Here is a 25,685-nt window from a genome sequence, read left to right as displayed (position 1 = left end):
TCTTGTGGGAACATAACATACTAATAGATAAGTCCAGGATGGAATAACAGTAACATGGAAAGGACATATTACTACTCACCACCTACAGGGGCAACTGAGCCATAGACATGCACAATGAAAAAGAATGCTAGAAATACTCCGACAAAGTCTTTCTTCACAATCAAAAAGAGACACTTAATATGAAAGCTGAAATAGTTCTAGCATTCTTTTTCATTGCGCCTGTCCTTTAGTCAATGCCTCCCCTATGTGGTGAGGAGCAACCTACCCTTTCCATATTACTGTTATAGTAATAGGAAACATATACCTCAAGAACTGAACAATGCCTCAAGAAGAGAGACACCGTATATTCTAGTTAACTTGTTTTCAGGGATTCGAGTATTGAAAATATTCCAATCACAACTGTCTCTCATATTCCCCATGAAAAAATCCAAAGGAAACTCCCTGTTGCACGTGCATTTTAACACAGCAACTGAGCCACATACTAGCATTAGGAAAGCAAAAAGCTGTGTTATAATTAAACTAAAAGCAGTGTTGACCGATTTATCGAATGTGTGAGGAAACCTTCAACTACGTGGGCTAAAGATGATGTTGGCTGACTGTTTCCTTTGCTCTTGTGCACCCAGCAGCGATAAATGATTATAAATTGTTCCTATTAAAAAACCAGAATTAGAAAAAAAAACCCTAACAAGCGACAATTTCTTCAAGAATTGGGACTCTAGGTCACGAAACCAAACTGCAGGAAGGGTTGCATACATTGAAGTACTGTAGAAGTCTGTAGTACGGCATGTATTCTGGGATGGGAAATCGTACAAAACTATGGTTCAAAGGAAGTTCGAGGAGCTAAAGATAAACGTCACCAGTGCACTGCTGAAAACTGGTAAAAAGAAGAAAAGTTCACGAAAGTGCGCAAGCCAATCATAATATCCAGCTCTTTTACGAGCTAAGCATACAGTAAATATTGCAAGGAAAAATGTTGTATGTCCCAGGTGTGAAGGAGATTCGCAAGAAAGTGATTAACAATTTTTCCCCTGAAACTATAAAGTGAGAATCCTTTCAGTTTTACCTCAGATACATAAAATATTATAGAATTTTACTACAGTTTTTCATAGTGATTTATTCAAGAGTTATAAAATTCCTTTTACTTGTGATTTAAACAGATTGCTCAAGAGTAAACGAAAAGTAGAAAAAACATTGTTGAAGACTGTGCTAAAATATATTTTCGGATTCTGGAACTACTTACACATCAGTATACCTTTAAAAAGTGTGTTAGTAAAAGGCAACAAATATTAACGAAATTTCTATTTCTCGTGGTAGTCACAGATTACAGTCTCGTTGGTTACATAAATTACCGAAAATGCGTTGGTACTGCTGGGATTAACTGAAAGTAGCAAATGTTTCAGTGGCGGCGGAAGAAAATACTCAAATTCAATTCGTATTAAAGCGCGGAGAGGAATAACAATATTTAGTTTACTCGTCGCCAAAGTAACAGTACTAAACTCGTAATAAGAACTTACAATGTCGGTAACAAATTCTGAAATACGAACTTTACATTTATTATCGGCACCAGATATTTACGGCTACAACCATTCTCCAACTTTCATAGAGAATTAATTTTCCAAGACAGCTTGCGGAACTACACCATATTTCATACACTCCACACTCTTCTATTAACACAATTACTGCAGCACAAAACTTGATAAACCCATTCGAGTTTCGACGCACCTGAGGATACTAGTCAAAGATACTACAAAGTACCGCGCGGTTGATTATACGGGACTGAGATCTGCTTCATTTGTGAATGATCTACAAAAGCATGTTTGCAACCATCACTGCATAGCTAAACCTCCCATCGATAAATGCGTATTTTAAATCTTGAGATTAAATTTTAACAGGCAAATTTTAAGTATAGCGAGCAGCTGTTGTTAACTTGCGATCGACACTACCTGCTTTTCTGCTACAGATTTTATATTAGGTTTAGATAAGAATACATTTCCTTGTTCGTTATAAAATATTCTCTTTAGTTTAGAATGAAGACGACAGCGTAATATTCATGCTTTTGCAGCAGTGTGAACTAAGATATTACTAACTGTTGGATCTATTTCCGTCGCTCAATCATCAATGCGGGCAGTATTTGTGTTTTGGTTGACACCGCGAGAAGTGTGACCATAGCAAAGTAGTTTTGCGGTTGACACAAAATGATTAATGATGTGCCATGCTTGACGTACATGGCACTGTACATTCTATCGTTTCACGTACTTCAAAGTAATTCGAGAACGTCAACTCTATGGAAACTAAATGCAGAAGAAGGAAAAATAATGGAAGCAAGTCATTTTCCTGGGATTGTTACATTACCTGACGTTAACAGCGATTCGCGGATCGCTGACAGTGACCGGATATTTAACATTATTACGTCAACAATACATTTTGGAAAATCGTGGACTAAACAGAGCATGGAGTATTACTGCACAGATTGTCAAGGAATGAATTATGCCCCTAATGATATGTAAGTCCTATACTCCTCTATAACATTTTTAGTTGTTTTTCGTAGAGCTATTGTACCTGTGACATTTATGGTGCTTATGGGGTTGGATTTGGACGTGCTTCACTGGTATGTTGTTCTAGCGCTAAAGAAGTTCACCGAATACGAGCAACCCCCTGTTACTAGCCACACAGCCCGTGTGTGTGTGTGTCCAATCTGACACTACCAGAACCGAAATCTAGGAGAAACTAGTGTGTGACATGCTACGTCATTGCTGTTTGTTTATTCGTTAGATACAGTCTTTTAAAGAGTACCGACAGGTGGTCGCTGGCCTGGAACTAAGTTTGTAATCAAAGAAGCTGTGGACTGCATATGTTAAACGCTAACGACTAGCTATCATTGATGTTAATAGTCTCGGGCTATCATTACAGTCTTTCAGGGACCGTATGTGAAAGATGTTGGTGAGCAAGATTTGCATCTGTTGTCTAACATTTTATTGTAATCACCACAGCTTTACGTCTGTGACTTGCAAAATCTTTCATTATGCTCCTTCTTTTAAGAGAGAAAAGCTTCTGAAGAAAGCAGTTTAGAGTACTTATACACAAAAATTAGCCAAATCATGGTGAAACAAAACACTGCATACATCACAAATAGCACAATAAAGTACTCCAGCATGCCACGAAAAGCTAAAAAGTACCTATTTATTCTTTATAGTAGAACATTTATCATAGAACAATAGTATCATGTAAGAATGGAGGCTTATTTACTCTGAGCATTGCTTCTTGGCATGTAAATAAAAGGTACAGATGTTTTTAAAATCTAGACAACCAGATAGTTTTTTTTTTTAATGACAGTTGGCTAATAGGGCTTGTTTTAGTAATTTATCTTGTATGTATAAGGGTCCTCAGTCTCTCTGTTTACAGGGTTTGGACAAAAATGTGGAAGCATGAGAAACTCAACATATTATTGTGCCTAATACAGTGTAGAAAACGTCCAGCCATCCTGATTTAGGTTTTCCATGATTTCCCTAAATCGCTCCAGGCAAATGCTGGGACGGTTCCTTTGAAAGGGCATGGCTGACTTCCTTCCCCGTCCTCCCTAATCCGACGAGACAGATGACCTCACTGTCTGGTCTCCTCCCCCAAACAATCCGACCCAGTATAGTAAACATGGCATTCAGAACTACTTCCAGCCATCTCAGAATGGCTAAATACAGGCCCTGTATACCTTTCAAGAGAATTTTATACCATTCTTCCTGCAAAATACTACCAAGTTCAGGTAACGATGATGGAGGTGGATGGTGATCTGGTACTATTCACTCCAAAGCAGACCACAAAGGCTCATTAATACTGATATCTTGCTGCCTTTGGTGGCCACGAGAGATGCAACAATTCATCCTTGTGCTCACAAAACTAGTCCAAGACAATGTGAACTGTGTAAATAGGGGTGCTGTCATCTTGGAACACAGCATCACCATTGGGGAACAAGTATTGTACCATGGGACAAAAATCATCAGGCAGAATGGTCACACAATGCTTGGTAGTAATAGGACCTTCCAGAATAATCACGGGCCCCATGGATTGCCGTGATATGGCTGCCCAAATTTTCATTGAACCCCCACCATATTTCACTCTTGCGATGTAATCTCGACCAGAGGTAGGAAGCCATGTGAAACAACACACATCCAACCAAATGACTTTCTTTCGTGACTCCATAGTCCAGATTTTATGGCATTGATTCCATATTTTCCTGTTACAGGCATTTCATTGCTGATGAATGGACTTTGAATTCCAGTTCACTCAGCAATTCCCTGCTAATGGAGCTCCTTTCATGTTGTTTTGGTAGTGACAGTGAGAGGGTTCACAAGTACAACATTGAGTTCTGCAGGTGCCGTCCTTGTCAAATATAACAGTGTAACCTGCAGACTTGGCTACAGTCTGCACTTATGTTCAAGCATGCATTTTCTGCACTGGATCCATATTTTTGTTTTCGTCAAAGACCACATCCTGGATTGAGTGGAGTCTAGATAAAACTCATTTTTGTATATTTTTTTGTAGTTGTGAAAATAACACTTTAGTTGACACTTGTTTTCATTTGTAGCAACAAATGTTTTCAGAAGAAAAGCAACTTGATGCTTAACTGAAGCCTATGATACTGCTTCACCAACTCACAATAAAACTGTAACTTTTCAATGTGATAGTCCTTGGGATGCTTCAGGGATCAATATGTCAGCACAACTAAGATTTTGTATCTATATTTGGTGGTGTCACCTACTCACAACCAGTTTGTCACCTTTTAACTTAACCTAACGCATGCTATGCCTCAGTATGTCACCACAAACTACATTAGAAAAAGTGATACAGACACCAAAAAAATATGGGCAATGTTCGGTTCTCTTCTGTTTTCATATGTATGACATCACAGCATCATTATGCCATATGACTAAGTTGACATCCAGTATCAGTAGTTTCAATTGACCCCAGTGGGGAAGTTAGTGGCTGACCTTTGAAGCTGAACATATTCAAATAATGCAGTACAGACTTACTAAAAGTCAAAACCGATTGTGATACCATTTATGTAACATGAGGTTGAAAAATATAATCAAATAATTTTAGTAATTTGATGAAAGGATAGATCGCTACTCTCTCTCTCTCTCTCTCTCTCTCTCTCTCTCTCTCTCTCTCTCTCTCTCTCTCTCTCTCTCGGGAGAGAACACAGTGACAGAGTAGTCGCAGAGAGAGAGAGAGAGAGAGAGAGAGAGAGAGAGAGAGAGAGAGAAGCTCAACTAGAACATGACCACTCTCTCTGGCCTCATTGGCTGGACTTTTGTTGACTACTCTGTCACTGTGTTCCACTAAGGCAGTCTACCTAGTCTGTTTATATTCTGAAGAGGTCTTTCTATGACATTGACATATCTACTTTACGTAGTATTGTTATTGCTTTGCTAAATAAGAACTTGGTGACCTTAGTTGTTTTACTCCAGAGTGCAATTCTGTAAGAGTGTAGAGAATTAAAGTTTTCAAGAGAAGCCAGTATGCTGGTCTTAAAATGAACGAACTGAGAGATGTCATTTGGCATGTGTTGGTATGAAGTCAATGTGTATGTAGAAATCTTACTTACCTTCTTTTGTTTGGTGGTGGTGGGGGGGATTCATCTGTTTTCCCAAAACTTAAATGCATCTTGATTTCTTTGTATAAACACATCCTCTTGTTTTTTTCTGATGAGAATATGATTCCATCCTTGTAAAAGGGTGCCATTACTGTGTTTGTTTCCCTAGTGTAATTTTGTGATCCACCTGACTGAAGGCCTTTTTAGCATCGCAGAACACTACCAGAAGGGTAGTTCTCGTTATGTCACTCTGTAGAGTGTCTTTCTTTGAGAAGAAATGAACAACTTATACTTCAAAAGATGAATCAGTTTTCTGCTGTAACCCATGTGACTAAAAAAGAATTGAAACAAGTGAAAGAAGTTAAATGGGCTTGTAATTATTGGTGTCACTTTTTTGTGTGAAATTATTTGTCCTGAAAGGCTGTATTTAAGTGTAGAAAAATTTCAGTATTTCGCTGATTATGTTTTTGTTGTCCTTTTCAGATGCGCCTGTATATCGTAGTCGCATATTAAAATCAAATGGAGTACATTCAGAGTTTTATATGATGGTCTATGCTAATGTTTTGGTGTTCTTCTAATGCACCTAGGAAAGTTAACTTTGGCTGCTAACAAATAGGAAGGAAAAATAAAGAAAAGAAAAGGGAAAAAAAAGAAAATCTAAGACTGTAATAATTTTAAAAGTACACAGTCATAGCCAGAATGGTTTCAGTATTGGCAGCATAACAACCTTTTTTTTAAAGAAAAGTTTTATTTCAGTTTCCCAGTGCTTCTGATTAATAATTATTTATTGACTATAAGTTCTAGTCTAAAGATTATCTTCAGGTAGGCCCCTACATTAAAGTTATGTACAACAGATACTTGAAGATCAAAACTAAATATGTGTAAAGTATTATTTATCAGCTGTTCTCTGCAGTTGAAATTGACTCTTTCAAATATTTGAGCCACGAGACACCAACTGCACTAAATGTAGGGCTAATGATTTTTGTTACTTTTGTAATTGTTAAAATTTTAAACTGACAAGGATTTGAATTTTTGAGGCCAGTGCCTGTCGGTATTTACAAATAGCCTCTACTAAAGTCATTATGTATTTGTGTTTGTGTCTGAGCAGGTGCTATGTTTACTGCCACTGTGTGGAATTAATAGAGTAGATGCTGATGTATGATTATTTTATTCACATAATGTATATCACAGCCAATACTGGGAACAAAGCTCCTATTGCCTTACTAGTTTTATTTGACTGTTGCTTGATAACGTCCTAGACTGATTTTTTTTGTCTTGAAGTATATTGTTCTTTACTTTCTTGATAACAAACTGTAAGATCTGACAATAGTTGTGTTGTAATGAGCTTTAACTCTTCATTTCAGCTTGTTCTCAGAACTAGGTGGAGATTTCTTTTTATGATACAAGGTACTTTAATACCACATGTTATCTATCCTTGGCCTCTGCTTCTGTTTACTTTTTTCTGCTTATGTTTTATGGAAAAAATTACTCCAAATGCTGAATAAGTACTACTATATCCAAGAAAATTTGATTATTTTTTATTAATACTGCTTGCTTAGTAAATGTCTTCCCATTGTTCTTCTCAAATGTTTTCTCTGAACATCGTTATTGAGTCATTGTTTGTTTTTCTGTTGCATGTTTTTGTTCTTTCATGGAATGAGCATAATAGTTGGGTGCATATTGTTGTCAGTATTAAACCGTAATTGTACATCACAATCACCGAGCAAAACCGTTATTTTTCAATAGCTGTTGCCTTGACATTCAATCAATGCAGTGGGAACTCTATTGTGTGAAAATAAACTGAAGCAGCTTATGAGTGTGGTAGTGCTGCTTCATACTCCCCATCCACCCTTTGTTGTTGTTGTTGTTGTTGTTGTTGTTGTTGTTGTTGTTTGAAACCTACGTTATTGGCATTGCCATTCCTAATTTTGGTATGAGTTCTCGTAGCCAAGATATGTCCAATATTTAATGCACTTTCCATTATAAATACCTAAAACTACAAGGTAAATTCAGAAGCACTATATTACATAATATACAAAACTCGGAAAAGTATTTTGATGGATATTATGCACATATATGGTGCATAACGCAGAAGGTCGCACCGTTTTAGTAGTGGCCCAGGAATGGCACTGCCTGGAGTCGAAGTCTGGACCAACAGTGAGGAGCAAGAGCAGGTGAAAGGCGCGGTATTGCCTGTCTGGACTGGGCAGGTAGGCAGACGTTTCCCCTTCACATTCCAGTAGTGGCAGAATTCACAGTAAGAATGCCTGGCTGACACACAGGACGCGCTGGGTGTTGGTCTGGCGTGCCGAACATGATGTACTCAGCTGGGCTAGCTTTTAAATGCTGGTTCCTTGCACTGAATTTGCTGAAGGACTGCATTTATGGGCCACTGTGAACCATCTAGAACAGGGCAATGACGGGTCTGGCATAATTTTCGACGACGCAGAACTCAATTGAGTCAGAGTGGCTTCTCAAAGGCTGGCCGCAGGGCATTGATGCCCAGGACGATGTCGCGGAAGTCTTGCTGCTGAGGGCTGCTGATCAAGCAGGAACAATGGCTGGCTGTAGCCGATGTCCGTGTCTTGTGGCCTAATTTCGGCGCTCGTGGTCAAACAACACAGGAGCCAATTGCACATTTCAGTGACCAGCATTTGCTCTCTGTCTGCGGGCTTGTTACAGTTCTGGTTTCTGACTTCTGCTTCAAGTTCTCCTATAATTTTGTTCCGTACAGTATTCACAAACCTTGTAGAACCCGGGGCTTAAGATTTTTGTATCTCTAATAACCAATATTTTCTTTTGTGTTTATATAATCATCTTGTCATCATCTAGATGTTTCTGTTCAGTTTTAATGATTTTAAGTGACATTCATATATGCATAACACATGTGCCGAGTCTCACTCACCCATTTATTTTCCTTTATTGAGAGACAATGTCAGTATTTTTTAACCATTGCCGTAGTAGGGTGGCTAGGGTGCTTCAGGGATACAGATAGTTGTACTGCAGTTGCAGTTTCATCCACATTTGGGGGGGGGGGGGGGGTGACTGGTATCTTTTAGAGGGGCCAGGCACAAATATGATTCCCAAAAAAGGCAAATAGTTGGGTAATAATGGTCTATATGATTGACTGACCTAACTTTGCAAATTGGCCAAGGTGGCCTTGCAAGTTTGGTACTGTGGGAACAAGGGGAAGACACAACTATTATTTTTTCAGAAGTCATGGATGGCTTAATGATGATATCCTCTTGGGTGAGATATTCTGGAGGTAAAGTAGTCTCACATTCAAATCTCCAGGCAGCAACTGCTCAGAAAGATATCATAATAAGGAAAAGCAAAACTGGTCAGAGCATGGAAAATTAAAGAGTCCTTAATTGGATATAATTTAAAGAGGGAAGTAAATAGGTTGAAATTCAGTGAAGTGGTAGCTACTGAATTACGGTGGCCAGAGGATCGAGACCTCTGGTCAGGTGAGAACAGAGCTATAAATACTAAATCAAATAGGGGCAGTACAAGATTTTGTTTGAGTAAGGAAGTAGAAATTTTGGTGAGATATTGTGAAGAGCATGGTGAACACACAGTCATAGGTGAGAGACAGACTCACAGCTAACACCCACCACAGTAGTAAAATATTATATGCTAACTCCACAAATGATTCTTGAAAGAATGTGCAATTAGATACATGAAGTTATTCAGATTATGATTCTGGACTGGAATTAGATAGTAGAAAAAGGAAGAGAAGGAAAAATTGTGGAATAGGGGGCAAAGAGTGAAAGAGAAAGCCTTCAGGTAGAATGCTACACACAGCACCTTTTCACAATTGCAAACATCTGGTTTAGGCGTCATGAATTGTGTAAGACAGAGCAGACACCATAAGGTTTCAAATAGATTATTTAGTGGGAAGACAGTTTTACTCCATATTTTAAATGGTAAAACATTTTTAGTGTTGATGTAGACTCTGACTAACATACAAATTATGAACTGCAGATTAATACTGAAGAAACTGCAGATTAATACTGAAGAAACAGCAGAAAAGTATGTGATGAAGTAGATGGAACCTGAGTAACTTAAAAAACCAGAAAATCAGACTTTTGAAGGGAGCATTAGGCAACAAATGACTGAAACAGGGGAAAGGAATACGCCAGAAAACTGTTGTGTGGCCGAAGCTTGCTTGTTTAGCAGTCTTTCCAATGTGCTTGTCTGTGACTCAGCATCTCCACTATATGGTGGGTAGCAATTCATCCTTTTCATAATATTGCCATTGTTCCATCCTGGATTTTCCATTGCTTGATATACTGAATTGAATTGACAAAATGAGAAACTATAAAAATGAAGTAGGCAAAAGGCATACAGGCACCTAAATATAAGATTGAAAGAAAGTGCAGAATGGCAAAGCAGGAATAGCTAGTGAAGAAATGATAAGCTTTAGAACTGCACTTCACTATGAGAAAGGCAGTTTCTGTCTATAGAATAATTCTTGGAAGAAAGCAGAAGTAGCTTCATAAATATCAAGAGTGCAGATGGCAAGCCAGTACTAAGGAAATAAGGGAATGCTGAAAAGTGGAAGGAATATATAGAAGAGCTATACAAAGGAGACAAACTTGAAGACAATATTACAGAAAGATTGATATGGTAAAAGATAAGATACAGCAAACAAAATTTGACATTGAAAGATCTAAAACAAGGCATCAGGAGTAGATGACACCACGTCCAAATCTATAAACTTGAGGGAACCAGTCATGGTTAAACTATTCTGTGTGGTAGTAAAGATATATGATGCAGACGAAATACCCGCAGACTTTGAGGAGAATGTAATAATCACAATTCCTAACGTCAAAAAGACAGGAACGGAAAGCTGTTAATATTACCATACTATCAGTTTAATAAGTCATGAATGCGAAATACTGACATGAACAATTTATAGAAAAGTGGTGTAATTGGTAGAAGCCAACCTTGGGGAAGATCAGGTTGGGTTTTGGTTAAACATAGAAACATACAAAGCAGTACTGACACTATGACTTGACTAAAAAGTGCTGGGTAACAAAATGTCTTAAATTTAGTGTAAACGCAAAGATCCTTATCATAGAAAACTTAGCCCTTGTGTGTCTACAGATACAATGATGATGTGTAATGGCAGTATACTTAATTGCACAACAGTTTTATAAGCATTCTATCAGTTCTGCACATTTTGGATTGTGGCATAATGTACTCCAGGAAGATATCTGCAGTTTCAGCACCAACAGTGTGAGAGATTTTCACTTTTTCCCTCTCCCATGACCTCTTCTTCATCACTTTCATCATAAATTTCCTGTACACTTTTTGTCGTCTCTTCATCTTTTATAGTTTGGCCATAAATAGTTTCTCGTCTAGCATTATATGCAACAGCAATTGATTTCTGCTGAGAGGTTCAGTTCAACTTATTTCCAATTTCAAGTTTCCACTTGAGGTCTGCATAATGTTTTCTTTTAGAAGCTGTGATACTGAAGCATAAATAAAGCCACAATTTCAAGCATGTATAGCTTTGTTTAACATTGTAATTAACAACATTGTTGCACTGAACAATTCATTATTGTACGTGTCATTTCTGCTTGAGCTACTAGAGGCTAGATATGGGCCGGAAAACTGAAAGGCCGGACCAATGAGAGCTGGATTAATGAGATTTTAGTGTACATAAATTAAAGAAAGGCATACCTGTTCCTAGAGAGGACCACAAAAACTCTCTTTTAACATATTGCGGTAACATTCGCCATCCACTGTTAATGAGTTTTTAGCGTCATCTTCAGAGAAGTATGATCCCGTTACACACTCAGCTGAAGTACGCTTGCTGATGAGCTCACCATTTAGCATCCTAACACACTACTCACACCTACCAAATGCCGTGCCACACAGTCACTCATTATGGATGTAAACGCTTCTCTGTAACTACACAAGGGTTTTCTCTATGTCCTAGTCCTGCAGTTTTGCTTGTTTATGAAACCTTCCAATAAAGAGTGCACCTAATCAGTGAACATTATTTTCATGTGTGTCAGTTAGATTTTATTGACCCAAAGGTGCATACTTTCTCTCAGAATTCAGTGTGCTAGTTCTTGGAATATCCAGTTGCTTTGAATATCAGCAAATAGGTTTCACTGGACTTACTGCAACATTATCACTCACAGGGCTAATGTTTACCACAGAATGACAACATGAGGATGTCCCAAGGGTTTATTATCCACAAACGAATGTTCTTCTCAGTTTATTAATGACTCTAATATTAGTCAACATCTTTGGTTCCTTAGGTTGATCAAATATTCTACAGAGCTGGCAAACAGTCTCTGCACAACATTCACCAAATTTTTAATATGTTTTAAATACGTCAACATGCTGTTCTGCCAAGGAGCAGAAAACGGATGGAGATCAAGCAACATTCTGTACTTCTAACTCATTGGAACAGAAATTATGGACATTTCAATGTATTTATAGTTCATCCATTACTACAGGGGAGCATAAATAATTTCAGAACAAATGTGGAGGAGTTAAAACTGCTGTTACTGGAAAGACTCCCTATGTTTGTGTCTCCTATAAATAAATTTTAAACATATTGACACCTTTGTGCTCAGGGGATACAGGCTCCACTGAAAGATGAACTGAGTTGGAACTGGGGTAAAGATGGAGTGGCCATCTTTTTGAATGGCATTTACAAGTTCCCTTCCTTTCTGAACAGCCATTGAGGCAGTCAGTATAAAAGTGCACATTCTGCATGAAATTACACTTTACAATGTTTATCTCGCCTCCACGACAACAACATATGGATATCTGTGAGGAGGCCAGATGAACCCATGACTCCTGAAGAGGGCAGCATCCTTTTCAATAGTTGTAGGGGAAACAGTCTGGATGATTGAATGATCTGGCCTTGTCACATTCGCCAACATGACCTTGCTGTGCAGGTACTATGAATGGCTGAAAGCTAGAGGAAATGGTAGCTGTTTTGTTTTCCTGCCTGTGGACATGGTGCTCTACAGTATGGCTTAATGATGATGGCATCCTCTTGGATAAAATATTCTAGAGGTAATAGCTACCGCCCCCCCCCCCCCCCCCCCCCCCCCCCCCCCACCCCCACCCCCACCCTCCGTTTGCATCTCTGGGCGGAGTGTGCTTAGGATTAGTCCCCAATAGGCTAAAATTAATTAATTAATTAATAATAGTAGTAGTAGTGGTAGTAGTAGTCTGTGGCTCAGAATGTGGAATATTGGATCCCCTAATCAGGTAGGGAGGTCAGAGAATTTAAAAAGGGGAATGAATAGGTTGATGTTAGATATAGTGCAAATTAGTAAAGTGTGGTGGCAGGAAGAACAGAACTTTTGGTGTGGTCAGATCAGTACATGGTTATCAACACAAAATCAGATAGAGGGTAGTGTAGGAGTAGGCCTAATAACGATAAGAAGATAGGAATGCAGGTAATTTACTATGACAAAATTGTTAAGGCTTTCATGGCCACTTGTTGACAAACTGCCTATTGGCTTCTGTCTCGGGCTCTTCAGCTGACGTTCGTCTAGTGATTTTACTGACATTTTGCCAGCTTTAAAACAGTCATTCTTCCCATTCTCCATATGTGAATGAAACGGGAAGAAACCCTAATAACTCATTCAGTATGACGTACCCTCTGCCTCGCATCTCACGGTTGTTTGCAGAATATAGATGTAGGGAGCAAGATGAGATCATACCAAGTTTCACTCACTTCTCAAAGATATGGAAAGCCATAAGGGAAGATATCGGAAACATTTCTGGGCACCAATAACAGCAGTAATGAAGTGGGAATGTCCCCAGCCTATACCTGGAGACATCATGTAGGTAGTGGCAGAATGCTTCAATTTGATCACTGCCACTGAAAACTAGGATCCAGCTTTTTGCCACCTTGGCTATTAATGAAAAAGGGTGGTTGGAATTCTTATTCCAACAAACCAAAAATTCCAACTGTCCCTTTTCGGTATGGAAGATGTGTTGTGTATTGTCTTGATCAAGGAGACTGTACCTGGTAAGAATTGAATCCAGTCAATCATGTTATAGTATCATGAAAATGATGCAAACAAAATCTTCATAACTCTTTTTAATAAAATTTGGCTGATTGGAGACTTTCCCCTCACGGAGACAGGCGATTGTAGTTCCCCTCCTGAAACCTAGGAGAACTGCATGTTGCCCTGTAGTTATCGTAGCTTGGCCCGTACTAGTTGTGTAGAAAGACCACCAGAATGCATGGTCAGAAGCATGTGACCTGGATCCTAGAGTCACAGGAACTTACATGGTCACTTCCAGTGAGAATCTGAGAAGTATTGCTCAAGCCTCGACTTCATCACCCTGTTGGAAGCAGGAATACAACAATCTTTCCTATGTAGGCAACATGCCAATGATATATTCTTCAAACTTGAGATGCTCTGTAACATAACTTGGGGGTATAACATCGTGGAACAGCTCCACAAATGCGGTTTTGGATGTTGCTACTCATATTCAGACAGTCCTTTCTGTCTAAATTTTTTAATATAAGGTCAGCAATACTCTTTCAGAAAGATTTGAGGAGGAGTTTGGTGTTCTTTAGGGATCTCTCAGCAACTCAGTTTTCTGTAGCCAACAGTGTTACGATCACAGTTGAGGTCTCTCATTCAGTATTCGTTGTATATGGATGGCTTTGCCACATTCTGTTTCTTCCCCAGTCTTGCAATGACTACTCCTCAACTATGGCTAAAGATAACATATTTGGAGAAATGTGTTTGTCTTAAATAATTACCAATGCCCTTTTAACCCAACTGCTCTTAAAATGAGGGATGCTGTTCTCATTTTTTTATGTTCAGCAAGATTTCAGAGTCTTATATTTGATACGAGGCTGAGATGGTTACCACACCTCAAGAGTATAAAGACCTAAAGCCATTAAATATATTAGAACACCTCAGCCATAGGCCGTGTGAAGCAGACTGATCATGTCTGCTCGAGTTTTACAATGCCTTTGTGCAGTCCCACCTTGATAACAATTAGAAAACTAGTCTACTTTGTGCATTTTCATTTGCTTATAATGTCAGACATTACATTTTGGGGTAACTCTTCCCATTCATAAATGATGATGAAGTCCCATACCCCTTGACAGAGCGCAGGGGATGATGCGGGAGACACGCACCGCTGTACTAGGCAAGATCCTAGCGGAGGTGGTTTGCCATTGCCTTCCTCCGACCATAATGGGGACGGACGGAAGGAAGAAAGAAAGGAAGGAATTTGCAGCTGTCACTTGGATAATACTAGTGGAAATCAAATCTCCATTTGGATACAATGCCTTGATTCTTATGCAGTAAGGTGTGCAGTATTCTGCTGCATCATTTCCAATATGCTACCATAAAAATTAAAAAATTTCAGCAGTAATCCTTCACTTGAAGCAGGAGCTTCACTTGAACCGGACTGCATTATTGTGCTACGTCGAGGTTGGTGTCATTCACCATCATGATTAATAAGAAGACCCAGAATTAATTTAGTTTGATCAGCTTACAGAAGGAATTTTACCTCAAACTGTGTTTTTAATTCCATGTTTTACACACCTGTCCAGCCAAGTGTGTTAGTATGCCATTTCCAGGACATGGGGAGATGAGCTTGACAGTGATCAAGTCTGCTTCGTGGATTGACGATGAGTGCTGGTGAGCCAGCTGCCTAGATGTGGTGTTTAGGCATTTTCACATGCCCAACTAGGTAAATATTGGGATGTTACAATATCCTTCCTCAGATAAAATTTTTGCGGGCATTTAGAAAACATTCTCTGAATTGCAGTTAGGATTAACTACAGAGACAGGCAGATGGGGCACATAGATTCCATACAGGGGAGGAGGGGGTTGAATAAGATACTGCTAATCCCAAACTCCAGCAGCATCCATGTTTTACAAAAATTTTTCTATGTTGTATTTTACATTAGTTACCCGTGGAGGAAATTCCACTGGATGCTCTAAATATACTATCAATATTTAGTTATCTAATCCATTCAGGGTGTATGATGCTTAATTATATGCACTCTTGAAACTGGTGGAAGAGATGAGATGTATTCACATGCACATCAGGTTATCCATCACATCTACCCTGCAGAAAAACATATCCAGATGGTCCATGACACCCTTTTTCATCAAGACATAGGACAAGGTGGTGTCATTCTGTTGGGTACCAGGGAATGTGGAATTCACGGTAATGAAGGGGTAACTACACCTGTATGAAAAATATTATTTTCCAGTGTGCTGCTCCTGTACATACAGGGTGCTACAAAAAGGTACGGCCAAACTTTCAGGAAACATTCCTCACACACAAATAAAGAGATGATGTTATGTGGACATGTGCCCAGAAACGCTTAATTTCCATGTTAGAGCTCATTTTAGTTTCTTCAGTATGCACTGTACTTCCTCGATTCACCGCCAGTTGGCCTAATTGAAGGAAGGTAATGTTGACTTTGGTGCTTGTGTTGACATGCGACTCATTGCCCTACAGTACTAGCATCAAGCACATCAGTACGTAGCATCAACAGGTTAGTGTTCATCACGAACGTGGTTTTGCAGTCAGTGCAATGTTCACAAATGCGGAGTTGGCAGATGCCCATTTGATGTATGGATTAGCACGGGGCAATAGCCGTGGCGTGGTACGTTTGTATCGAGACAGATTTCCAGAACGAAGGTGTCCCGACAGGAAGACGTTCGAAGCAATTGATCGGTGACTTAGGGAGCATGGAACATTCCAGCCTATGACTCGCGACTGGGGAAGACCTAGAATGACGAGGACACCTGCAATTGACGATAACCCTAATGTCAGCGTCAGAGAAGTTGCTGCTGTACAAGGTAACGTTGACCACGTCACTGTATGGAGAGTGCTACGGGAGAACCAGTGGTTTCCGTACCATATACAGCGTATGCAGGCACTATCAGCAGCTGATTGGCCTCCACAGGTACACTTCTGCGAATGGTTCATCCAACAATGTGTCAATCCTCATTTCAGTGCAAATGTTCTCTTTACGGATGAGGCTTCATTCCAACATGATAAAATTGTAAATTTTCACAATCAACACGTGTGGGCTGACGAGAATTGGCACGCAATTGTGCAATCACGTCATCAACACAGATTTTATGTGAACGTTTGGGCAGGCATTGTTGGTGATGTCTTGATTAGGCCCCATGTTCTTCTACCTACGCTCAATGGAGCACGTTATCTTGATTTCATACGGGATACTCTACCTGTGCTGCTAGAAGATGTGCCTTTACAAGTACGACACAACATGTGGTTCATGCATGATGGAGCTCCTGCACATTTCAGTCGAAGTGTTCGTACGCTTCTCAACAACAGATTCGGTGACCGATGGATTGGTAGAGGCGGACCAATTCCATGGCCTTCACGCTCTCCTGACCTCAACCCTCTTGACTTTCATTTATGGGGGCACTTGAAAGCTCTTGTCTACGCAACCCTGGTACCAAATGTAGAGACTGTTCGTGCTCGTATTGTGGACGGCTGTGATACAATACGCCATTCTCCAGGGCTGCATCAGGGATTCCATGCGAGGGAGGGTGGATGCATGTATCCTCGCTAACAGAGGACATTTTGAACATTTCCTGTAACAAAGTGTTTGAAGTCACGCTGGTACGTTCTGTTGCTGTGTGTTTCCATTCCATGATTAATGTGATTTGAAGAGAAGTAATAAAATGAGCTCTAACATGGAAAGTAAGTGTTTCCAGACACATGCCCATATAACATATTTTCTTTCTTTGTGTGTGAGGAATGTTTCCTGAAAGTTTGGCCGTACCTTTTTGTAACACCCTGTATAATCACCTCTGTGTTGAGATACAGTATCAAGAAGTAGTTGCTAGAGTTTGGAATCGCCAACAAATCTGATCAATGAAACAACAAATGATCCTCCTCCTTCTGACAACTGAGGTGGGAGGAAGTACTTATAATGCACCTCCAGATAGGGCACTGTCCTCTGACACACAGATTCCTCCTCCAGTGCACCTGTGTGCAATGCTGTTCACCACATTTTAACAAAACGTGTTTTATATCAATATATAAGGGCAGCAACTGGTTTACCAGCTTATCTGCCCTCCTTTTTAGGTGACAAGAAGGGAATGTAGTTAGTGTAATGTCTAACCTTTTACATATGTTATTAGGTAGAAGGTTTTAATACGTTTCCATTGTGGCTGGTATCATCTTTTTCCCAGTGATGAATCAATCACAATTCCCTGGTACAGCATTTTAGCTATTGTTGTTTTTGTAGTCTATGTATTGTAACTATGGTTTTTACAAATTCATTGGAGACCTAGCCTTAAATATTTTCTGCTTCCATGTGAAAGTATGAATACGAGTGCATCAGAGTAACACTTTATTAATTTTACCTTTTGAAACATAATTTTAAAAATGTTAGCCACAATTTATTGATTAGGTACACTAATAATCTTTTTCAAAAATTATATTTATAGGAAAATGTTGAACATGTTCCAAAGAGACTCCATACAAGACATTCTGGTAACTCTATTTTTATTACTGCTATAGTTTTTGGGATTCTCATCAGTTGATATGAATAATAAATGAATGAAAAGATGAAAGCACTTAAGATACTTCCTTGTAAGACTGTAACTGGCCAGTTTAGTGTGTTACAGAAATTTCGGGGCACTGATTATGTGGAAGCAGCTACAACTACCTAGGGAACTGTGGTGTGAAACTACACTCCTGGAAATGGAAAAAAGAACACATTGACACCGGTGTGTCAGACCCACCATACTTGCTCCGGACACTGCGAGAGGGCTGTACAAGCAATGATCACACGCACGGCACAGCGGACACACCAGGAACCGCGGTGTTGGCCGTCGAATGGCGCTAGCTGCGCAGCATTTGTGCACCGCCGCCGTCAGTGTCAGCCAGTTTGCCGTGGCATACGGAGCTCCATCGCAGTCTTTAACACTGGTAGCATGCCGCGACAGCGTGGACGTGAACCGTATGTGCAGTTGACGGACTTTGAGCGAGGGCGTATAGTGGGCATGCAGGAGGCCGGGTGGACGTACCGCCGAAATGCTCAACACGTGGGGCGTGAGGTCTCCACAGTACATCGATGTTGTCGCCAGTGGTCGGCGGAAGGTGCACGTGCCCGTCGACCTGGGACCGGACCGCAGCGACGCACGGATGCACGCCAAGACCGTAGGATCCTACGCAGTTCCGTAGGGGACCGCACCGCCACTTCCCAGCAAATTAGGGACACTGTTGCTCCTGGGGTATCGGCGAGAACCATTCGCAACCGTCTCCATGATGCTGGGCTACGGTCCCGCACACCGTTAGGCCGTCTTCCGCTCACGCCCCAACATCGTGCAGCCCGCCTCCAGTGGTGTCGCGACAGGCGTGAATGGAGGGACGAATGGAGACGTGTCGTCTTCAGCGATGAGAGTCGCTTCTGCCTTGGTGCCAATGATGGTCGTATGCGTGTTTGGCGCCGTGCAGGTGAGCGCCACAATCAGGACTGCATACGACCGAGGCACACAGGGCCAACACCCGGCATCATGGTGTGGGGAGCGATCTCCTACACTGGCCGTACACCACTGGTGATCGTCGAGGGGACACTGAATAGTGCACGGTACATCCAAACCGTCATCGAACCCATCGTTCTACCATTCCTAGACCGGCAAGGGAACGTGCTGTTCCAACAGGACAATGCACGTCCGCATGTATCCCGTGCCACCCAACGTGCTCTAGTAGGTGTAAGTCAACTACCCTGGCCAGCAAGATCTCCGGATCTGTCCCATATTGAGCATGTTTGGGACTGGATGAAGCGTCGTCTCACGCGGTCTGCACGTCCAGCACGAACGCTGGTCCAACTGAGGCGCCAGGTGGAAATGGCATGGCAAGCCGTTCCACAGGACTACATCCAGCATCTCTACGATCGTCTCCGTGGGAGAATAGCAGCCTGCATTGCTGCGAAAGGTGGATATACACTGTACTAGTGCCGACATTGTGCATGCTCTGTTGCCTGTGTCTATGTGCCTGTGGTTCTGTCAGTGTGATCATGTGATGTATCTGACCCCAGGAATGTGTCAATAAAGTTTCCCCTTCCTGGGACAATGAATTCACGGTGTTCTTATTTCAATTTCCAGGAGTGTATATCTCAGCCTTTTGAGGACAGGTCACTACATAATTATATGCTACTGTGTAGCTCTCGCGATCCAATTCTCCCCCTGCGGGTCCGGGGTAAGAATAGGCCCGAGGTATTCCTGCCTGTCGTAAGAGGCGACTAAAAGGAGTTTCAACCGTTTCGGCCTTCCATGTGATGGTCCCCCTTGGGGTTTGACCTCCATTTTTCAAAATTCTACAGAAATACGAGCCTTTTGGGGAAGGACGCCTTACGTGGTGTACCACTGGTCCTCAGTGCACTAAGACCTTGGCACTCGGCATTGTAACGGCGTTGTCACCATACCCACTATTCCTCAAATTGGGCCTAAACGCCTGATGGATTGTACAAGTTACGCCCATAGTGCGTCCCCATCTGCACCTACGATCATGATGGACTTTCCATGGCACCCGAAATCCAGCACGCTAGCCAGCCCGTTGTGGTGGGGTCGTCATGTACCCTCTAGGTTGTAGCCCCCTGACAACACAGGGATCGTGCTGCCGATACCTGAGCTGCATCCTCCCCATGTCGGCCAAGGAGTAGATGCCCGTCTCCTTGGGGCATCAGGACTCCCGGCAACGGTCATCCTGCCAGGTGGCCCTTGCTGAGGCTGGGTGGCGCCTGTGGGGAGAGCCCCTGGTCGGAGTGGGTGGTATCGGGGCGGACGTTTCGCAGATGAAACGTCAACACGTATCAGGTCGCTCTGCAGCCGAGTCTTTCAAAAGGAAAGGTACTGTCTCTGGTTCTGGTTCTCCTGCCCTTTCCCCCTTGGCCACTCCCTGGGAGGAGGGACAGGCCCGCCAGCTTGGGGCGAAGTACTTCCCCCACTATTTGGTCTGTTCTCGAACCGATAGGGGGACGTTGGCCACCACCAAGCCCATGTTCTTTGTTCAGCACATCGAGGACATCTTCGGGGAAATCGAGGCTCTCAGTAAGATGCGTTCGGGGTCCGTTCTTATAAAGACCACCTCCGCCACACAGTCGGCAGCGCTCCAGGCGTGCGACCGACTAGGGAACATCCCAGTGTCCATTGTCCCGCATCTGGCACTGAATAGGACGCAGGGGGTTATTTTTCATCGGGACCTCCTGCTGCAATCTGATGAGGAGCTCAGGGCCAACCTGGAGTGCCGAGGCGTGCATTTCGTCCAGCGAGTCCAGTGCGGCCCCAAAACCCGTCGCATCGACACCGGGGCCTTTATCCTCGCCATCGAGGGGGACGTTCTCCCGTAGAAGGTAAAAGTGATGTGCTACCGGTGCGACGTGCGACCTTACGTCCCGACTCCTATGCGCTGTTTTCGGTGTTTGCGCTTTGGGCACATGTCGTCATGGTGTGAGGCTGAGCCCCTTTGTGGCGATTGTGGACGTCCCCTTCGTGAGGAACATACATGCACCCCACCACCTCGGTGCGTTAATTGTCCTGGAATCCACTCGCCTAGATCCTTAGACTGCCTCGCGTATCAGAAGGAGAAGAAGATTCAAGAACTCAAAACTTTGGATCGTCTCTCTTATTCTGAGGCCAGAAGAAGTATGACCGCCTCCATCCCGTGACATTGACCACTTCGTTTGCCTCAGTCGTGTCCACTCCTTCCACGGTATCCTCACCCCTATCCTGTCCCCCCTCCACCTCCTCCCCCCATCCGGGGTCTATGCCTCCGCCTCCCAAATCCCTCCCTTCCAAATCCTCCTCCCCCGCGGCCCCCGCCCCCTCTGCCCCAGGGGCCACCCTTCCTCCGCCTGAGAAGCGATCCTCTTCTCAGGCGTCCATCGGGGAAACGTTCCGGACCCCAGCTTCCGAGGTCTGGCGTTCCAAAACGGACCCCGCGCGTGAGGACCTTCTTCGGGTCCAGCCCACCATCCCTGTGCCTCCTCGGACTTCCAAGAAGGCCTCCAAGAAGTAGTCTCTATCCCCCTCTCCACCCCGGTGCGTTTCGACTGACGCTCCATCTGCGAGTCGCTGCTCCCAGCCGTCCTCAGTTTTGCCGGGACGTTCTGCTGCCAGGCGCTCAGCTGGCCTCTCGTCAGCAAATGATGCTGTCCCTCCTACACAACCAGGGACAGCGGCTGCAGCTGGCGATGACTCGATGGAACAGGATCCGCCTCCCGCCGGTTGTAGCGTTGTTCCATCGAAACCTGGCCCTCTGCGGCCGTCGAGGTGACCAGCTCTTCCCCCGTCTCGTTCCCCCTCTTTTTTGACTAGGGATGGCCTTGTTACATTGGAACATAAGAGGTATTCGATCTAATTGGGAGGAATTACAACTGCTCCTTCACCTGCACTGTCCGCTCGTCCTTGGTCTCCAGGAAACCAAGTTGTGCCCAACTGACCGTATTGCCTTTACCCACTATACCTCGGAGCGGTATGACCTCACCCCTGTGGACAGTATCCCAGCTCATGGTGGGGTCATGTTGCTCGTTCGGGACGATGTCTATTACCATCCCATCCCATTGACCACCCCACTCCAAGCAATAGCTGTCCGTATTACTCTTTCTGCTTTTACTTTTTCAGTTTGTACCATCTACACTCCATCGTCATCCGCAGTTAGTCGGGCTGACATGATGCACCTGATTGTTCAGCTTCCCCCGCCGTTTTTATTGTTTGGCGACTTCAATGCCCATCATCCCCTTTGGGGCTCTCCTGCATCCTGTCAAAGAGGCTCACTCTTGGTGGATGTCTTCAACCATCTCAATCTTGTCTGCCTCAATACTGGCGCCCCGACTTTCCTCTCGGACTCTACTCATACCTACTCCCACTTGGACCTCTCGATCTGTTCTACCACTCTTGCCCGTCGGTTCGAGTGGTATGTCCTTTCTGAAACCTATTCGAGCGACCACTTCCCCTGTGTCGTTCGTCTCCTGCACCACACCCCATCCCCACGTCCTTCGAGCTGGAACATATCGAAAGCTGACTGGGGACTTTACTCCTCCCTGGCGACCTTTCCGGACCACGATTTTCTCAGTTGTGACAGTCAGGTCGAATACCTCACGGCTGCTATCATCAATGCTGCCGAACGTTCCATTCCTCGTACTACCTCTTCTTCACGTCGCGTTTCCATCCCCTGGTGGAACGAGGCTTGTAGAGACGCTATCCGTCCTCGACGACGTGCTTTACGCACCTTTCGCCACCATCCTACGTTGGCGAATTGTATTGGATACAAAAGACTCTGAGCGCAATGCCGTAGAGTCATCAAAGACAGCAAAAAAGCTTGTTGGGCCTCTCTCACCAGCTCTTTTAACAGTTTTACTCCCTCTTCTGTCGTTTGGGGTGGCCTGCGCCGGCTGTCGGGCATTAAGGCCCACTCCTTGGTACCTGGCCTGACCTCAGGTAATGAGGTCCTCGTTGATCCTGTGGCTGTCTCCAACGCCTTTGGCTGGTTTTTTGCGGAGGTTTCAAGCTCCGCCCATTACCACCCTGCCGTCCTTCCCAGGAAAGAGGCAGAAGAGGCTTGGCGACCTTCCTTCCACTCGCTGAATCTGGAAACTTATAATGCCCCCTTTACTATGCGGGAACTCGAACGTGCGCTTGCACTGTCCCGGTCCTCTGCTCCGGGGCCAGATGCCATTCAGGTTCAGATGCTGGTACACCTTTCTCCAGCGGGCAAAAGCTTCCTTCTTCGTACCTACAATCGTGTCTGGACCGAAGGTCAGGTCCCCATGCGTTGGCGTGACGCCATCGTTGTTCCTATACCCAAACCCGGGAAAGATAGACACCTTCCTTCTAGTTACCACCCCATTTCTCTTACAAGCTGTGTCTGTAAGGTGATGGAGCGCATGGTTCATGCTCGGTTATTCTGGATTCTTGAATCTCGACGGCTACTTACCAATGTCCAATGCGGCTTTCGTCGCCGCCGCTCCACTGTTGACCACCTTGTGACCTTGTCGACATTCATCATGAACAACTTTTTGCGAAGGCACCAAACGGTAGCCGTGTTCTTCGATTTGGAGAAGGCTTATGATACCTGTTGGAGAGGAGGTATCCTCCGCACTATGCACAGGTGGGGCCTACGCGGTCGCCTGCCCCTTTTTATTGATTCCTTTTTAACGGATCGAAAGTTTAGGGTACGTGTGGGTTCCGTATTGTCCGACGTCTTCCTCCAGGAGAACGGAGTGCCTCAGGGCTCCGTCTTGAGCGTAGCCCTTTTTGCCATCGCGATCAATCCAATTGTGGATTGCATTCCACCTAATGTCTCAGGCTCTCTCTTTGTCGATGACTTCGCGATCTACTGCAGTGCCCAGAGAACATGCCTCCTGGAGCGCTGCCTTCAGCGTTGTCTAGACAGCCTATACTCATGGAGCGTGGCAAATGGCTTTCGGTTCTCTGAAGAGAAGACGGTTTGTATCAACTTTTGGCGATATAAAGCGTTCCTTCCGCCATCCTTACATCTCGGTCCCGTTGTTCTCCCATTCGTGGAAACAACTAAGTTTCTAGGGTTCACATTGGACAGGAAACTTTGTTGGTCTCCACATGTCTCTTATTTGGTGGCCCGTTGTACACGTTCCCTTAATGTCCTCAGAGTTCTTAGTGGTTCATCTTGGGGAGTGGATCGCACTGTCCTGCTTCGCTCGTATCGGTCCATAGTCCGATCGAAGCTGGATTATGGGAGCTTCGTCTACTCATCTGCTCGGCCATCCCTCTTACGCCGTCTCAACTCCATCCACCATCGGGGGTTACGTCTTGCGACCGGAGCCTTCTACACTAGTCCTGTCGAGAGTCTTTATGCTGAAGCTGCCGAATTACCATTGACCTACCTGCGCGACGTACTGCTGTGTCGGTATGCCTGCCGGCTGTTGTCTATGCTCGACCACCCCTCTTATCAGTCCTTCTTCGCCGATTCTGTCGACCGTCAGTACGGGTTGTATGTGTCTGCCCTGCTGCCTCCCAGAGTCCGCTTCCGTCGCCTGCTTCGACAATTGGATTTTGCCCTCCCTACCACCTTCAGAGAGGGTGAGAGCCCGACACCACCTTGGCTCCAGGCTCCGGTTCATATTTATCTCGACCTCAGCTCACTCCCGAAGGAGGGTACTCCGGCTGCAGTGTATTGCTCACGGTTTGTCGAACTTCGTGCTCGACTTGCCAGTCACACCTTTATTTACACCGATGGCTCCAAAACTGACGATGGTGTCGGCTGTGCCTTTGTCGTCGGGTCCGCCACCTTTAAATACCGGCTCCTCGACCAATGTTCCAGCTTTACGGCCGAGCTTTTTGCAGTCCATCAGGCCGTTCAGTATGCCCGCCGCCACCGCCATTCATCGTATGTACTCTGCTCTGACTCACTCAGTGCTCTTCAGAGCCTTGGAGCTCCCTATCCGGTCCATCCCTTGGTTCAACGGATCCAGCAGTCCCTCCATTCTTTCGCTGATAATGGTTCTCCTGTCAGCTTTCTGTGGGTTCCCGGACATGTAGGAGTGCCTGGGAATGAGGCTGCAGATGCTGCAGCCAAGGCTGCAGTCCTCCTGCCTCGGCCAGCCTCCCATTGTGTCCCGTCATCTGACGTTCGTGGGGTTGTTTGTAAGAGGCTTGTGTCGTTGTGGTGGGATGCTTGGTCATCCCTCCAAGGAAACAAGCTCCGGGCAGTAAAACCGCTCCCAACTGCTTGGACAACCTCCTCCCGACCATCTCAGCGAGAAGAGGTCATTCTGACCAGGTTGCGGATTGGGCATTGCCGGTTTAGCCGCCGCTACCTGCTCTCTGGTGACCCAGCCCTGCAGTGCCCTTGTGGTCAGGCATTAACAGTGCGCCATGTTTTATTGTCGTGTTCCCGCTTTAGTCAATCTCGTGTTGTCCTGTCCCTGCCATCTACTTTACCGGATATTTTAGCTGATGACGCTCGAGCAGTTGCTCGTGTTCTGCGCTTTATAACTTTGACTGGCTTGTCCAAAGACATCTAACTTTTTTACTTATTTTATCTGCATCTTTGTGAGGACTTTCTGGTGTGTCCCTCTCCCCTTGAGTTTTACTAGATTCCATGTGCTCTA

At 43.8% G+C, this 25,685-nt stretch overlaps 1 protein-coding gene across 1 annotated transcript in view; it reads left to right on the top strand.

Annotated features, from left to right (window-relative positions):
• The first annotated feature begins 2,057 nt into the window (after positions 1-2,057).
• The window catches only part of LOC126473432 (uncharacterized), a 114,694-nt gene continuing 91,066 nt past the window's right edge, over positions 2,058-25,685 (top strand). Inside the window, exon 1 of the mRNA XM_050100472.1 lies at positions 2,058-2,503. Coding sequence (XP_049956429.1) covers positions 2,196-2,503 — 308 coding nt within the window. The 5' untranslated portion in view covers positions 2,058-2,195. The remainder of the gene's footprint in view (positions 2,504-25,685) is intronic.

The sequence above is a fragment of the Schistocerca serialis genome, chromosome 4 (genome assembly GCF_023864345.2).
Source record: "Schistocerca serialis cubense isolate TAMUIC-IGC-003099 chromosome 4, iqSchSeri2.2, whole genome shotgun sequence".
NCBI classification, from domain to species: Eukaryota; Metazoa; Arthropoda; class Insecta; order Orthoptera; family Acrididae; genus Schistocerca; species Schistocerca serialis.
The sequence above is the reverse complement of the archived record's forward strand: the minus strand, read 5'-3'. Positions and strand labels throughout refer to the sequence as shown.